Raw genomic sequence first — 18090 nt, 5'->3', positions numbered from 1 at the left:
CTTTTCAAGTCTTTAAGAGAACGGATATAAAGCTCTAATGCTGGTTTGTTTCATTTATTCAAACACTAGAAGTATCTACCATACACTGAACACTATGCTAGGCTCCTGGAAACAAAATAAATAACAGATACAGTTTCCACTTTCATGTGGCTTTTGTTTATACCCTTGGGCATTTTACTTAATCTTTTAGCTTATATTCATAAGAATACAGTTTTGGTGTAAAGATTAAATAAGATTATGTATGTAATGTACATATGGAGACTAAAATAACAGAATAATAAATGGTAAGTATAAAATAGATTTTAAAATGTTATTTAAGTCTATTGTCAATCTTTATAATTTCATTGTAAATCATAGTGTGAGATACCACTGCAAATATAGGGAAGTAAGTTCACAAACTTATTTTCTAAAGCTAAAGCTAACAATAGGCCTTGCTATGGTAGAACTCCTCACTGGGTTGTTTCTTTAAAAAAAATAATTTCATGTAACTGACAGGAGGAATTGTCTTTATTCTTGCATTAATGACAAATGTAAGCTACAAGATGGCCTTCATAGATTAGAAAAAGGAATCTGATCACAGGAAAAATCTTGGTTTTCACTCAAGATTATCTAGAAAAGTATATTTACTACTGGAATAATAGCTTATCCCTGGGTTGTACCACAGAATGAGAAATTCTACAAGATTATACAACTCTTTTTCCACAAGATTACACAGCTCTTACTGTTTTTATTCTATTCTGGAATTAGAAATTAACTTTCTAAATACCATTTTTTTACCTCCAAAAAAATCCTGTTACCAGCTAACCTGGATATGGACAAAAATATCTTGATTACTGTAAAGTTCTACTTCCCTAGTAAAAATGAATAAATTGCCCTTAAGTTTGGTTATTGGAAATCACTATCAGCTATGGAACACCCAGGTAAACTAACACAACTAGGTTCCTACATGCAAAACAAATATTCTAAACTGTTTCCATAGGGCAGCCACCAAGGAAAAAATAAGGACATTTAACTATTTTAGTCTAAACACTTCATTTACATATAAGGCAACTGTGGTCCCAAGTTTGTGATTTATTAACCTAGTTAACGGCAGAAGTTGCACTCAAACCTGGATCTTCTACTTAAAACGTTTCTTTTGGTTGGGCGCGGTGGCTCACGCCTGTAATCTCAGCACTTTGGAAGGCTGAGGCAGGCAGATCACCAGGTCAGGAGTCTGAGACCAGCCTGGCTAGCATGGTGAAACTCCGTCTCTACTAAAATTACAAAAAATTAGCTGGGCATGGTGGCGTGGGCCTGTAATCCCAACTACTTGGGAGGCTGAGTCAGAATTGCTTTAACCTGGGAGGCGGAGGTTGCAGTGAGCAGTGATCGCACCACTGCACTCCAGCCTGGGCGACAGGGCAAGACTCTGTCTCAAAAAAAAGAAAAGAAAGTTTGTTTTGATTCTTCCATCATCAAGCATTAATTTAATATCCAAAGGCATATATTTGTATTTACTGTGCTTTAACATTTGTCTGTGAGTCAATGCTTTAAATGGACATACTATGTGGTGACTCATTTTCAGAGTAAGAATTTGCAGAAAATGAGAAGCAAACTTTCTTAATAATACAATTTTAATGCATACTGAGGCTGGTTAACTGGTTAGAATACTTAGAATACTAGCTTAACAAGGCCAAACTCTAGATAGGCCAATAGCTTTTCAAACCAACATTCCTGACACTGCCACATATTGGTTGGTTAAAGAAAACTCTTCACTACTGAGGGAGGGAAAGAAAACCTAGAAAAATAAACCATACTGAAAGAAAAAGGGTATTTTGTCAACTTAAAGCTGCTTTTTCTTTAAACGGTACATATATTTTCAATATTCTTACAAGTGGGCCTTCTATTAAAAAGCAAACTATTGCTAATTCCATGGCTTTGAGTACTTCCAATCACTTCCTCTATCCAGCAAATCCACGACACCACATGCCAGTTACTTTGCACATTTATAATTGTTTAATAAACTATTCAAAATTAGCATCTAAAATAATTATACTTTTGACACACGAAGGCATATATTTGGTGAGAACATTGTAATTTTCATTTTGTAAACTATATATTCTATATTCAAGTAATAATAACACAGCATTGCCTATACAGAACTGAGGCCTGGGCTGAGACCCAAAACTTGTCTTTTCCTAAATGCACCACTCCGAAGAGCTAATAAGAGGTCTGTCCAGATGCTAAGACCAGGTACTTCGAAATCTCCATCCTGCGCTTTACAGGCCTCCAGGGCAGTTAGAACTTTATCTTTCAGAGGTGGAGGGGCCTGACAGAGGCTTTGAAACCTATTGTGCAACTCCTCCCAGGGCACATCTTGGGACTCAGTTCCAACCCAAATGCCTTCCTGAAGGTCATAATGCAAACGCTGACCCCAGTCTGTTAGCAGACCCAGATAGACAGGAGACAGTGCTGGGTGGCGGCTAGTCACTGAAGTTAAAAGCCCGGCTGGGAGGGCGCGACAAAAGGCAGCAAACACTTCCGAATTCCCCAGAAGCCAGTGGACTAGCGCTTGGCTCCCCTCTCCAGGTGTTTTGTGGATGCTGGGTTCCGACTCTTCTTGGGGCCGGGGAGACAAAGGCGGCTGCAACAGCGCCACCGCTATCACCTTCAGGAAGTTGTTCTGAGGCAAACGCTCCCACAGGCTGCTGAGAAATCTGGCGGGACCCTCCGCTTCGGCCTTCCCCACCTCCTGCAGACGCTCCAGCAGCAGCTCCGCCTGGGTCTTCATCAGAGAGTCCTCCTGGAGATTCAGGTTTTTTCTATAGCCGTTGAAGCGCAGCATGTGTACCGCGGACCCGCAGCGGGCGAGGCGGGCCAGGCTCTCTTGGAGCGTCTCATCAGCGTCCGGGACGCCAGGGCCCGGAAAGAGTTGCTGCACCAGGTAGTGACGAGCTGCATCCCCGAGGGCCTGGTTCTCCAGCAGGCGCAGAGAGAGCAGGACATCACAGTGACCGAGGGCCTGGAAGTTTGCCAATCCCGGAACTGGACCCCGCCCAAAGCCGCCCTCCTGCCGCCACTGGTTGTGCAGCCGCCGCTCCAGAGTCGTGCGAATGGGGCCGTGCCGACCAAAGCGCCGATGGATGTGGCGCAGGTAGCGCGCCCACTGCAGGGCCCGGCGCACAGTGACGGGGTCCCAGGTGCGGACGTGGGTAGTGCGTGAGACCGCCAGAAGCTCGGAAAAGCGATCCAGGTGCTGCAGGAGGGATTCCATGAGGTGCGCGAAGGCCCTACTTCCGCTTTCACCTTGGAGACGGCGACTCTCTGTGTACTGATTGGGACATCCGTGAAATGATCCGCCTTTCTGCAATGCTATTGGTCGAAATGCATGTCAATCTCCTGGCGTCTTTATCCGTGTTCCTTGACTGGGCAACTTAAAAGCCTTAATACTTTTACTTTCGCCACACGAAGAGGTTCTTCTTAGTGGAGGGAGAGCAGATGTAGGGCGTCCTACAGAGAATTTCCGGAGCCCATATGCGAGATGATGCCAGTCATGAACGTCTCCGCGCTTCCTTTCGCTTTGGAAATGTCCTTAAGTAGAACTTTTCTGAGCTTTGCCTAAAACTAGAATCTGTGTTGAGGTTTTTCAAAATTAAGTAACGCCAGAGACATACCGTGACGTGAGGAAACGCTCTTAAATGAAATTTTAAGATCTATTTGAGAAACATGTACTAAAAATGTACTGACGTCCTATTAATGCCAGGCACTATGCTAAATTCTAGGCCTTCACATTGTCCTTTCGTTATTAGAACTGAAGCCCTGATTATTTGAAACAAAAAATAAACTTTAATAATTTATTAAAATTTGCAAAGGAACAAAATTTTACTTCACAATTGTACAATTTTCATTTTCGTAATTTTTGGGACAAAATAGCTTAATTGACTCTTCTCTCACACAAACAATCAGCTGAAGGAAATGGCATTTAAGAGCATCAAACAATAATAAATGTTTGATTAAATAAAAACTGTGAGAAGAGAGTAGGGAGGAGAAGGTCCTATGTCGCTCATAGGTCCTATGATGCACTTAACAAACATTTGTCAACTCCTAGGAGTTGCATTGTGTAGCAAATGCACAATTCTTACTAAAGTTGATAATATAGTAATTCGTTTGAGCTGAATTTCTTTCTAGTCCTAAAGACACAGCCCAAACTATTCGAAAAAGTGGGGGGAAGGTGTTTTGTACTTTAACAAAAAGGGGAAGAGAAATTTAAAAGAGGGGAAAAGTCATTTTTCATTTATTAAAATAAGCATTCCTTTACTTTTAGAAAGTAAAGCAGTCATGTGCATGCTGTTAATTCAGATTTATGCATTTATTTATTTTGAAATGGAGGCTCATTCTGTCGCCCAGGTGTGGCCAATTTTTGTATTTTTAGTAGAAACGGGATTTCACCTTGTTGGCCAGGCTGGTCTCGAACTCCTGACCTCAAGTGATCCTCCCGCCTCGGCCTCCCAAAGTGCTGGAATTCCAGGCGTATGCCACCGCGCTCGGCTATTATTTGATTTTTATTAGTTATCTCAAACTCGTATTTGGTCCTGAAATCGTTTTATTTTATCCTAAGGGTACTATGAATCTTAAAATTATTTTTCTTGGCTACTAGAAACTTGGAACCAAATGTGCAGCCTGCCTTTAGCAAATGTACAGGCATCACTAATTCATTTATTTATTCTTATATTGAACACCTATTACGATACATAGTATGAGGTGCTACAGATTTAGTAGTTAAATAAATGCAGTCCTAGCATGAGTGGAAAAGTTCGTGTTGTACCATTTAAGAGAGACATTAAATGAATAACCTCAAATGTGATAGGAGGATGAAATTGAGTAGGGTCACCAAGTCTTAGGTGATAGGACCTTCCTAGGTCTCTTTAATTACTGACTTTTCAGGCCGGGGACAGTGGCTTACGCCTGTAATCCCAGCACGTTGGAGAGCCAAGCCGAGGCGGGTGGATCACCTGAGGTCAGGAGTTCGAGACCAGCCTGGCCAGCATGGCAAAACTCTGTCCTTACTGGAAAAAAAAAAAAAAAAAAAAAAAAATAGCTGGGCATGGCGGTGCACACTTGTGATCCTAGCAAATCGGGAGGCTGAGGCAGAATAGTTTGAACCCAGGAGGTGGAGGTTACGGTGAGCCGAGATCTGAGATCGGGCCACTGCACTCCAGCCTGGGCAACAGAGCAAGACTCCCTCTCAAAAAAAAAAAAAGGGGGGGCGGGGGAGAGAGAAAAAAAAAGAAAAGAAACTGACTTTTCAGTTGAAAATTCAAAGCTGAATGTTGAGAGGAGCCTTCAAGGCTACAGGAATCCTTAACTTTTTTTTTGCAGGTATCTGAGTTGAAAGAATCAGGCCTATTTAAGGAGGTGGAAAAATCCAAAAAAACTTTGATTCACAATGGGGATGACAGTGTATGGCCAGAATTACGCAGATTAATTTTAGCTTCATGCCTTTCTACTTATGTATTTAAATCTTGATTTTAAATTCTTCCTTGAGCATAGTAATGTATAAACTCCTACATATTTCAGGTTAGTCTATTTTCATTAACTAAAATGTCTATGAAGTTCCCCCTGTAGAAGAAAGAAAAGCCTAGGATTTTAGCCTATATTCTTGAGACAGAGTGGGTAGGGATACAAAAACTTAATTATAATGCAAAGCAGATTTTATATATTTTGAACATTTTAAGGATGTTGCTATGAGAGACTAGATATAAACTGACAGGAGAGTTCTTGGAAAACTACAGAGGACTGATACTTGATTTAGGCCTCAAAGTATTTGAACAATCGTGGGACAGAAGAAAATCCAAGTGAGAGAAATAATACAAGGTAAACTATATGAGAACACAAATGTGTGTACTGTGTGCCATGAATACCAGGAATAATCTCCCTCCTTTTGGTTTTGATCCCCAAATTCCTCGGATACAGTAAATTGGGGGAAAAAAGGGCCAAATTTCAGCAAATTTTATTTTTATGTATTTATTTTTATTTTTTCTTTTCGTTAGTGAAGTTTTCAAATATTGTAGCTCATAAATTATTTTTGTCCTCTTTTCATTGCTTTAACAGACTTCTTTTTTTTCTTTTTTGTTTATTTTTATTTCAACAGCTTTTAAGGGTACAAGTGTGGATTTTGGTTACTTGGTGGAATTTTATTGTGGTGAAGCCTGAGATTTTAGTGTACCCTTTAACTGAGTAGTGTATGTTGTACCCAACGTGGAGATTTTTATCCCTCACCCCATCCCACCTCCCCTGCTTCCAAGTTTCCAGTGTCCGTTATACCACTCTGTCTGCCTTTGCATACCCATAGCTTAGCTCCCACATAACGAGTGAGAACATGCAGTGTTAGGTTTCCATTCCTGAGTTACTTCACTTAGAATAATGGCCTCCAGTTCCATCCAAGTGGCTGGAAAATATATTATTTCATTCTTTTTATAGCTGAATAGTATTCCATGGTATGTGTATGTGTATGTATGTATGTGTGTACATATATATATATATATATATATATATAACTTTTTTTATCCACTTTTCAGTTGTTGGGCCCTTATATTGGTTCTGTATCTTTGCAATTGTGAATTGTGCTGTGATAATCGTATACATGCAAGTGTCTTTCTGATATAATGACTTCTTTTCTTTGGGGTAGATACTTAGTAGTGGTATCGCTGGATCAAATGTAGCTCTACGTTTAGTTCCATACTGTTTTCCATAGAGGTTGTACTGGTTTACATTCCCACAAACAGTGTATAAGCATTCCCTTTTCACCACATCCATGCCAACATCTATTTTTCGACTTTTAAATAATGACCATTCTGGCTGGAGTAAGGTAGTATCCTTTTCCATAGAGGTTGTACTGGTTTGCATTGCCACCAACAGTGTATAAGCATTCTGTTTCCACCACATCCATGACAACATCTATTGTTCTTCGACTTTTAAATAATGACCATTCTGGCTGGAGTAAGGTGGTATCCCATTGTGGTTTTAATTTGCATTTCCCTGATAATTAGTGAAGTTGAGTACTTTTTCATACATTTGTTGGCCATTTCTGTGTCTTCTCTTGAGAAATGTGTATTCATGTCATTTGCTCACTTCTTAATGGGATTTTTTTTTCTTGCTGATTTGTTTGAGTTCCTTATAGATTCTAGATATTTGTCCTTTATCTGATGTATATTTTGCAAATATTTTCTCCCATTCTGTGAGTTGTCTGTTTGCTCTGATGGCTATTTCATTCACTGTGCAGAAGCTTTTTAGTTTAATTAGATCCCACTTATTTATTTTTGTTTTTGTTGCATTTGCTTTTGGGGTCTTAGTCATGAGTCTTTGCCTCGGTCAGTGTCCAGAAGAGTTTTTCCTAAGTTTTCTTCTAGAATTTTTGTGGTTTCAGCTCTTAAATTTATGTCTTTAATACATCTTGAGTTGATTTTTCTTAAATGATGAGATATAGGGATCCAGTTTCATTCTTCTACATAGGGCTATCCACTTTTCCCCACACCGTTTATTAAATAAGGTGTCCTTTTCCCAATTTATGTTTTTGTATGCTTTGTCGAAGATCAGCTGGCTGTAAGTATTTGGCTTTATTTCTGAGTTCTCTATTCTCTTCCATTGGTCTATATATCTACTTTTATACCAGTGTCATGCTGCTTTGCTTACTACAGCCTTGTAGAATTTGACGTCGAGTAATGCGATGCCTCTAGATTTGTTCTTTTTGATTAGGATTGCTTTGGCTTTTCAGGCTGGTTTTTGGTTCCATATGAATTTTATGATTACTTTTTCTAATTCTGTGAAAGACAATGTTAGTATTTTGATAGGAATTGCATTGAATCTGTGTATGGCTTTAGGCAGTATGGTCATTATCATGATATTGATTCTTCCAGGCCATGAGCATGAGGTGTATTTCCATTTTTTTGTGTCATCTGTGGTATCTTTCGGCAGTGTTTTGTAGTTCTCCTTGTAGAGATCTTTCCTCTCCTTTGTTAAGTAAATTCCTAGGTGTTTTATTTTTCTGCAGCTACTGTAAAAGGGATTGAGTTCTTGATTTTATTCTCAGCTTGGACACTATTGGTGTAAAGCAGTGTGACCTGAGACTTTACTAAATTCATTTATCAAATCTAAGAGTCTTTTGGAGAAGTCTTAGGGGTTTCCTAGGTATATTATCACATCATCAGCAAACCGAGATAGTTGACTCCTTTTTTTTCCAATTTGGGTGCTTTTATGTATTATTTCTCTTGATTGAGTGCTCTGACTGGGACTTCCAATGCTGTGTTGATTAGAAGTGATGAAAGTGGACATCTTTGTCTCGTTCCAATTCTTAGGGGGAATGCTTCAACATGAATGTTGGCTGTGGGTTTGTTATATATGGCTTTTATTATTTTGAGGTGTGTTTCTTCTATGCCTAGTTTGTTGAGATTTATGTCATAAAGAGATGCTGGATTTTAATGATTGCTTTATCTGCATTTATTGAGATAATCATGTTGCTATTATTTTAATTCTGTTTCTGTGACGAACCACATTTTTTAACTTACATATGTTGAGCCATTGATTCATCCCTGGGATGAATACCACTTGATCATGATGAATTATCTTTTTGATGTGCTGTTGGATTCAGTTTGCTAGTATTTTGTTGAATATTTTTGCATCTATGTTCATCAGAGATATTGGTCTGTAATTTTCCTTTTTGTTATGTCTTTTCCTGGCTTTGGTTTCAGGGTGATACTGTCTTCATATGAAATAGGGAGGATTCCCTCTTTCTCAATCTTTCGCAATAGTTTCAGTAGGATTGTTACCAATTCTTTGAATGTCTGGTAAAATTTGGCTGTGAATCCATCTGGCCCTAGACTGTGTGTGTGTGTGTGTGTGTGTGTGTGTGTGTGACAAATTTTGTATTACTGATTCAATCTCACTGCTTGTGATTGGCTTATTCACTATTTTTATGTCTTCATGATTCAAGCTAGGAGGGCTGTGTGTTTCCAGAAATGTATTCATTTTCTCTAGATTTTCTAGTTTGTTTGCAAAGAGGTGTTCTTGGTAGTCTTGAAAGATATTTTGTATTTCTTTGGGGTTGGTTGTAACATCTCCATTTTCATTTCTAATTTAGCTTATTTGGATCTTCTCTCTTCTTTTCTTGGTTAAACTAGCTAATAGTCAGACAGTGACAAATTCCCTTAGCATTTTCTTGTCTGAGAAACAGTTTATTTTTCCTTCATTTATGAAACTTAGCTTTACTGGTTACAAAATTGTTGGCTGATAGTTATTCTGCTTAAGGTGGCTAAAATAGGACCATAGCCCTTTCTGGCTTATAAGGCTTCTGCTGAGAAGTCGGTTGTTAGTCTAAAAGGTTTTACCTTATAGGTTACCTGATGCTTTTTTCACACTGCTCTCGGAATTTTTTTTTTCACATTGACTTTAGATATCCTGATGACTTTAGGTCTTGGTGTTGGCCTTTTTGCAGTGCATTTCCCGGGAGTTCTTTGAGCTTTTTGTATTTAGATATCTAAATCTCTGGCAAAGCTAGGGAAGTTTTCCTTAATTATTCCCTCAAATAAGTAAGTTTTCCAAACTTTTTGCTTTTTCTTCCCCCTCAGGAATGTCAATGATTCTTAGGTTGACGCTTTTACGTAATCCCATGTTTCTTAGAGATTTTATTCATTTCTTTTAATTCTTTCTTTTTATTTTTGTGTGATTGGGTTAATTCAAAAACCTTGTCTTCAAATTCTGGAATTCTTTATTTCACATGGTCTAGTCTAATGTTAAAACTTTTCCCTGCATTTTGTAATTCCCTAAATGTGTGTTTTGTTTCCAGAGTTCTGATTTTTTTTTTCTTTAAAATATGAATCTGTTTAGGAAATCTTTCATTCATAACCTTTCTTTTAAATTTTATTGTATTGTCCTTCATCTTTTTCTTGCATTTCCTTGAGGAACTTAATAATCAACCTCTTGAACTTTTTATCTGGTATTTTAAAGATTTCATCTTGGTTTGGATCCATTGCGGGAGAGTTAGTAGAATCTTTGTGGTATTATAGAATCATGTTTTTACATATTGCTAGAATTATTTTTCTGATTTCTTCTCATTTGGGTAGACCATTTCTTCTAATTATTTCTTGAATTTGTTTTTTATTCAAATGTGGTTTTTCAATTTCTGTTTTTCCCTCCTGAGGATGTGACTTTAATGTTTATAGTTTATTTCAGCTCTTGGTGTTTTCAGTGATGAAGAATCTGTGTGAAAAATCTGTATGAACTCCTTGGTGTGATGGCCTTCTCAGATACTGGTTATAGTAGCAATGTGCTTAGTGTGTGAGCAGGTTCACTGTCTCCTATGGTGCCAGAATGACAAAGATGTCATGAAGCTTATTTTGTTCCCGAGTGGTGTACATTAATTCATTCATTAATTCATTTATTTTCTCAGTATTTTATTCACTGGGTTGAACAGTTCAGGCTTCAGGCAAGTAGGAGGTATTCATGGGTAAAAACAGGCTGCAGCTAAAGCAGGGGTGTAATGCATTATCCAGTGATGGGCAGACATCCTAACCTTGGCAGAGGCAGCTGGAGAAGCTTTCAGTGAAATGCACTAAGGTCTTTTCGTGGTGAAGGGAGGAGCCACTGTAGTTCCCCAGTCAGGCCAGGAGGAAAGTGATCCAACTCCCAGTCACACTCCTAACCCAGTGTTCCAGCTATTCAGATGACACAGGCATCCCTTTTCTTCTGCAGGAATGGTGATGTTACATGTAGAAAAAGACTATGACTCTATCCCTCATGTAAGTCTGAACCTGGAGGACACTCCTCCTGTGGGGATGCAGTCACCTGGAAGTGTTCCAGGAAGCCTCTCTACATGTGCACCCATGCCAAGCTCCTGTGGGAGAAGCCACAGCTATGTTTGCAGTGATGGGCAAGAGGAAGTGCATTAGTCTGTTTTCAAACTGCTGATGAAGACATACCCATGACTGGGCAATTTATAAAGAAAAGAGGTTTAATTGATTCACAATTCCACATGACTGGGGAGGCCTCACATTCATGGCGGAAGATGAAGGAAGAGCAAAGGGACGTCTTACACAATGGCTAGCAAAGAGAGTGAAAGGGGTTTCCCCTTATAAAACCATTAGCTTTTGTGATACTCAGTCACTACCATGAGAACAGGATGGGGGAAACTGCTCCCATGATTCAGTTATCTCCCACTGGGTTCCTCCCATAATATGTGGAAATTATGGGAACTACGATTCAAGATAAGATTTGGGTGGGGACATAACCAAACCATATCCAGAAGAAAAAGTCTTCTTCCCCAGGATGCTTCATGAGCACCAGGGCTACCTGATGATTGGAGTAGAGGCACAAACTTTCTCCACTGAGCCCTGCACTGTACCTGTGCCTTTGCTGAAATAAACTTCCCACAGATGGACAGTTTTGGGACTAAAGGCCTGCAGTCTGGATTCTTTGGTCTCATAGGGTGCTCCCTTGATGTGCTATATTCCCACTTCCCCTGGGAGGAGGGATCCCTGAGGGCCAAACTGCTGTCAATCCTGCTGCTTCTCTTCTGGTTCTAGCCACCCAGTGGGGCTGCCATTCTCCAGGATGGTGCTGGGGAATGTCTGGAAGGGATCCAGTGATAGGACCTGTTCTCTAATCTCCCAGTAGTGGGTACCAGCAGAAGTTCTGATGGGGGTGGCAGGGGAGTGATGTAGACTCTGAGATTTTCTTGGTTATAAATAGCCTTAATGCATTGCTATTCTCAAATGCCAGCTGTAGTAGTAATATACTGGTCACATGAATAGACTAAAGACCTCCTGGTTACCCAGAGTAATGCAGGCAGTGGTACTAACTGAGGTCATCCAAAAGTTTTCTCCTTCAGGGGAGCTGTGTTTTTGTGCCAACAGATGCTGTAATGGACTGTGTCAGTTGGCCTCCAGCCAGGAGGCGGTGCTTGCAAAAGAGTGTCAGCTGCAGTGATTGTGATGGGATTTGTGCTTATCTTATGTTACCCAGGGTAGGTACTGTGGTGTCTCAGGCAATGGGCAGGGTCATGGGACTCCCCAAAGTCCCTGCCCTTTGTGTTAGGATACTAGGGTAGATGGAGGTGCAAAGCCAGGTGGTGGTTGGATCAATCAGGTCCCACACTCTGGCCTCCCACATGCCAGCATAAGCAGCAGCTCTAGTGGCGATCAAAGGGCAGTTCTGTGGCCTCTGAGGGAACATTCCAGGGAGGAGCACTGCTGCCTTTGTTGTGCAGAAGAATCCGTATGGTGAGCAGTGGGTAGTCCATAGCAGTAAGCCTCGCCTGGCCCCTACGCACTTGTCAAGGCACATCTCACACCTGCAGTGTTTCACTTGCAGCAGCCAACTGAGTTCCAGATAGCCTGTGCTCAGCACTCAAAACTGCCCCAGGCCATAAGCCTTCCCTACCAAGACAGGAATGCTGGCTTTCAGACCACACCCCTCCCTGTCTGCCTGCAGAGCTGGAGTGCCCAGGTCCTGCACCTGTGGCTTGTAGTACTTCCCACTTGTCTCAGTTCTCACCAAAGTGGTTCATCCCTGTTAAAGATTATATTGTGAAACTCCACTGGGAGCTTCTTTCCACCGGTGACTGCTGCCTGAGTTAGCTGGCTTACTTCTGTGAGGTCCCCTGTGAGGTAGGATTTGGAGTGGCTTTCCTCCGTCCCCACTGGAGTCTGGGAGTGTATGCAAAGCGTGTTCTAATGCTGCTCCTTCTCATATACTCCTCACCACTCACTAAATCAGCTCACTAAATCACTCACTAAATCAGTGTTAGATAGGGTTAAGGCCTTCCTCCATGGCCTGGGGCAGGTTCCCCAGTGGGAGTATATATCATGGAGGCAGTCTCACCACTCACATTCTGGGGACTCTCAGTTTTCTGCCTGGCTTATGGATTTACCGTGGAGGCAATCCCTCCCCACTCACACTCTGGGGACTCAGTTTTCCGCCTGGCTTAGGGTGTAGGTTGCTGCCCACTGCTTCTTTCAAAGGATCTATGTTTTTGTTTGCTTGTTTTTTGTTTTTTCAGTTTTTCTGTTAAATTCCTGTGTTGCTTCTTGGAGAAAAGTTCACAGCATGAATCTCTACACAGTATTTTGTCTTTCTCAGTGGGAGAGACATGCTAACAATGCCTCCAATCCACCATTCTGGGAAAACAGGAGGTTGTATTAAATTAAGATGTCATTCAAACGATAGGAGTTAGGCAACACAAACAACTAAGGATCAGGAAAAGATGCTTTCACAAACAACCTACCTCATGGGCCCTGGTAAGGATTAAATGGGGTAACAAATATAAAATGCCACAAATATAAAATTGTGGCTGTCTTTTAATATGAGTTCTACCGCTTACTCACTCACATTGCATAACAGCCGTGCAATTTGGGATACTGACCAGAGCTCAGCTCAATGGGGGATTTGATCATTTTGAGCTAATCATGTTAATTCAATCCCCTTCTAATTCAGTAATTAATTCAGGAACCTAGCCTTAAGCCAATCAATGTATAACATTCTCTAATGTCAGAAATTTGTTCAGAAATATCCATATGAATTAATTTTAATCAATTAGGCCTAGAGGATCTAGTGAAAACTTTTATTACTTCTTCAGTGTCAGTAGATGAACATTAACTAATTTTAAGTTAGCCATAAGAGAATGTTAGACTATACAGGCTTACTATCAAACATACTAGATACTTTCTCTCTTCCTCTTTACATAAAGAGGAAGATATATGTGTTATATACATAGTTATATATGTTATATATAAATGGTATATATGTCTAGTAAGTATATATGAACACATGTTATATAAAAATTTGTTACCTATTTATATTATTTAAATATAACAATATACAATATTTATATTAATATAAATAACATATTGTTGATATTAATATATATTTATATCAATAATACATTTAACTATAATAGTAATATTTATTTATATTTATATTTATAAATTTTATAAATAGTAATATTTATTACTATTACTATAAATAGTAATATTTATATTATATTAATATATTGATATAATATAAATATTTATATTATAATATTGATATAATATTAATATATTATGTTTTATTATATAGTTAATAATTAATATAATTTTATTAATATTATATAATAAGTTATATATTAATATATGAATATAATTAAATTAATTATATATATTACATATAAATATAATTATATTAACATTTATATATTTTATATATAATATATAAATATATTTAATATATGAAATATATTTATATATAATTATATAAATATAATAATATACAATATATTTATATTAATAATTATATGTTATTTATATAATATAAATAATATAAATAATATATTATATATTATTTCTATTAATATAAATAATATAAATAATATATTGTAGATAATATATATCAATAATACATTTAAATATATTATTTATATTTATTAATATTGATACAAATAATTACATTGTTATTAATATAATTATATTATATAATTAAAATATGTAATATATAAATATATTTTATGTATTAATAAAATAATATATATTGCATATAAATATATTTTGTATATTAAAACATTATAATATACTATATTTTAATTATATAATTAGTAATATAATTAATATTAATATGATTTATATTATATTAATATATCAATAATGTTAATATAATATAAATATTAATATAGTTAAATGTATTGATATATATTATTAACAATATATTATTTACATCATTTATATTATTAATATAAATAATATTTTATTACTAATATAAATATTGTATATTATTATATTTGTATTAGGTAATATAAATAGGTAATATAAATTTTTATTTAAAATAATGTTATACATTTATATATACTTACTAGACATATATAACATCTATATATAGCATATAACTATGTATATACCATACATCTTCCTTTATATGTAAAAATTATATATGTAATTTATATTAATAAATTATATTACTATAATTTATATTATAGTAATATAATCTATATGATATTAATATTAATACAATTTATATTGTCTTAATATTATCTAGTCATGTATTTGTAATAAATATTTATTTTTAAATGTAAATTAGTTTATATTTATATATTATTCATATATGTAAACTATAGATTTTTATATAAATTACATATATATTTTGTATATATACCTGAAGCCCAAAGCTGCCATAGATATCTCCTTCCCCAAACCAAGAAAATATCAGAATCACAAATAAAAATTGGATTAAGACAAACCTTAAACAAACCTGTTTAAAATTATGTAACCTTACATATATTCCCAAATGCTTTTTTTTTTTCCAGTTTCAGTTTTACTTTCTGTTGCTTTCATCTAAATGCACCCAAGTATAAGCCCTTTGGAATACTGTGTGGTACAAATACTCAATGAACATTGGCTATTGTTGTTATTAATATTACATAAACCTCCAAAGTATACATCTTCCCATGTCTTCTCCCTATTCCACCACTGCCAAATGTAAAAGGGCAACCACTAACATCTTTTTGGGCTGTGGTGGAGAAAATGTTAACAAATACACAACTTGCTGCTGCAACATGTACTCTGGGTCCTGAGAGGTTTCTAAAAAATCTTGTCTAATGGAATATTAGGACTTGAAAACTTGAGTTGATTTCATTCTCTACATTGAATCTAATTTTTGTTGTTATTATTACACTTTTTTTTTTTTTTTTTTTTGAGACAGAGTCTCACTGTGTTGCCCAGGCTGGAGTGCAGTGGCGTGATCTCAGCTCATTGCAGCCTTTGTCTCCCCGGTTCAAGCGATTCTCCTGCCTCAGCCTCCCAAGTAGCTAGGATTACAGGTACCTGGCACCACACCTGGCTAATTTTTGTATTTTTAGTGGAGACAGGGTTTTACCATGTTGGCCAGGTTGGTCTGGAACTCCTGACCTCAAATATCCCCCTGCCTCGGCCTCTCAAAGTGCTGGAATTACAGGCATGAGCCACCACGCCCGGTTTGTTACTATTTTAAGATATGCAAGAAATTATAGGACACTATGCAACTGATGGACCAATGAAAACAAGTTATTCTGACGTTTTTACTCTGAACAATATTATATTCAATGACATGCACACAAATTACAGCTTTCTGCTTGATGAAATAATATTTCTTTATATGAACAAATAGAATTGGACTCCACATCTTCAAACAAGGCAGTCATAGAGGGTTTTTTCCTCATTCAGAAATCAACTTTTTGGGAAATTTTTGGATGTGTTGGCAATCACTCTGAGGGTTAATATTATGGGTGGTGATTATACTGATACCAACTCCACTCCACTATCTCAGTCAAGTCAGGGATAAGGTTAGGTCTTTCTATGTGCTTTGGTAGCAACTATAAAGAGCAAGCTGAAGCAATTTTTTTATCGAGATTTCTAATAGAAACTTTGCAAACATATTTGCCATGTTTGTGGTATTGCAAACTATCTTTCTGGTAAAAAGCTTTCCATATTGCTGTAGTTTGAATGTCCCCTCCAAAAACTCATGTGAAATTTAATTGCCAATATAATAGTATTGGAATGGAAGGCTGTTAACAGGTGATTAAGTCACGTGGGCTTTGTCCTCATATGATATTAAGTAAATGGTTAGTTAGCCCAGAAGTAGGTTTCAGATAAAAGTAAGTATAGATCAATTTCCTCTCTCTCTTGCCGTCTTTCACCATGTGTTGCCTTCTGCCATGTTTTGAAGCAGCAAGAAGGTCCTCACCTTGGACTCCCTAGCCTCCAGGACCATGAGCCAAATAAATATCCTTTCTTTCAAAATTACCAGTCTGTGGTATTCTGTTATAGCAGCAGAAAATGGACTGAGACATAGATCTTAGTGGTATTTACTTGTAAAATCGTGATTTCTTCCTTTCCTTGATTTCCCTTACAAAAGGGGAAAATCGCCAAATGAATTGTAATGGATAGAAGACTTTATGCATGTAAAATCTGGTGATTAGGTTTTCAGTCTTGCATCCTGTGATATTATAACTATTCCCTGATCAAACTATAAATGCCATACTAAATCTTCAAAAAAAATTAAATTTATATTTTAACGGGGAAAACACACTAGGTTTACCTTTCCTACCATTAGAGTTATTTTCAGTAGGCCATAATAGACTGTAACTAGACAAAAAATTTTCTGGGTCCTGAGCATTCTACTTCATGTACAGCAGAAAGGGTTACAAGTGTATGCCTGAGATACCGATCTCCTTTACCTTTGGGGCATATGAATGAGGTCTGGGACGTGACTGTCATTACTGAGATGGAAAGAGATCCTATAATCCATCCTGTGGTCTTCTTTAGATATTCATTACCACCTGGACATCTATACACTAGCTAGAATGGGCATACATTGCAATCCATCATAGACGAAGGGTCCATGAAGTTAGTGGAAGAATTTCAGATGTCCAAGAAGGACATAATAGAACCTAGTGAATTCAGAGGAAGGTAGTGGAAGAGGAAATTAAAGATAGAATTTCCTTGTGGGCACACATCTAAATGTTGGCCACAAATCTGTTTTCACAAATTTGAGATACATCTTTTTAGTTCCAGTGGGTGTGACTTTAAGTGGCCTTAAAGCCAGCAGCAGAAAGACCGCTATAACAATGCATGTATATTCTACAAATTCGAGCTTCATCAACACTTTGAAATTTGTGATATGGAAAATGTTGTTTGAATTTAAAATGTATTTGCATCATCATAGTAATGTTTAACATTGTATTGCCTTTATAAGGATAGAAAAGAGCTTTTATTTAAATGCAATTTCATTTCTTATAAACCTTGAATGGCTTTATAGACATTCACAAAATAATTTTACCTTTTTTATCAACAACATTTCTCCATGAGAGTCAACGGAGATTCTCAAGAATATAAAGAGAACTTGTTTAAAAGTCTTGATCAGGAATTGTAACTGACCATTTCAAACATAAAAACCAATGTGAAAAAAATTGCATTCATGAAGCAAGCTTAATTTCTCTCTTAAAATGTGAGAATTCTAGATGTTGGGAATTTTTATATAAATTGTGTATTTAATCACCTGTATTCATATTATCATACAAAGCAAGTGCAAAATAATTTTTTTCACCACATACGT

General features: G+C 37.1%; 2 protein-coding genes across 3 annotated transcripts in view; one reads left to right on the top strand and one right to left on the bottom strand.

Moving 5' to 3' along the window:
- Positions 1-321: 321 nt before the first annotated feature.
- On the bottom strand, positions 322-4227 carry FANCF (FA complementation group F). Its single transcript, XM_023191508.3, has one exon. It carries the CDS (start codon positions 3251-3253, stop codon positions 2132-2134), a length of 1122 nt encoding a protein of 373 aa, XP_023047276.2. The 5' UTR covers positions 3254-4227; the 3' UTR covers positions 322-2131.
- Positions 4228-5225: 998 nt separating this feature from the next.
- The window catches only part of GAS2 (growth arrest specific 2), a 172952-nt gene continuing 160087 nt past the window's right edge, over positions 5226-18090 (top strand). For both annotated transcript variants that reach the window (XM_023191510.2, XM_023191509.2), the window contains exon 1: positions 5226-5853. The gene's annotated coding sequence lies outside the window, so the exon portion shown is untranslated. The remainder of the gene's footprint in view (positions 5854-18090) is intronic.

This window comes from Piliocolobus tephrosceles, chromosome 13 (assembly GCF_002776525.5).
Source record: "Piliocolobus tephrosceles isolate RC106 chromosome 13, ASM277652v3, whole genome shotgun sequence".
NCBI classification, from domain to species: domain Eukaryota; kingdom Metazoa; phylum Chordata; class Mammalia; order Primates; family Cercopithecidae; genus Piliocolobus; species Piliocolobus tephrosceles.
Note: the sequence above shows the minus strand (reverse complement) of the source record. Positions and strands in the feature narration are given on the sequence as shown.

What these genes read in the sequence shown, in the direction of transcription:
- FANCF (XM_023191508.3), bottom strand. Translation starts at nt 3,253, where the DNA reads ATGGAATCCCTCCTGCAGCACCTGGATCGCTTTTCCGAGCTTCTGGCG.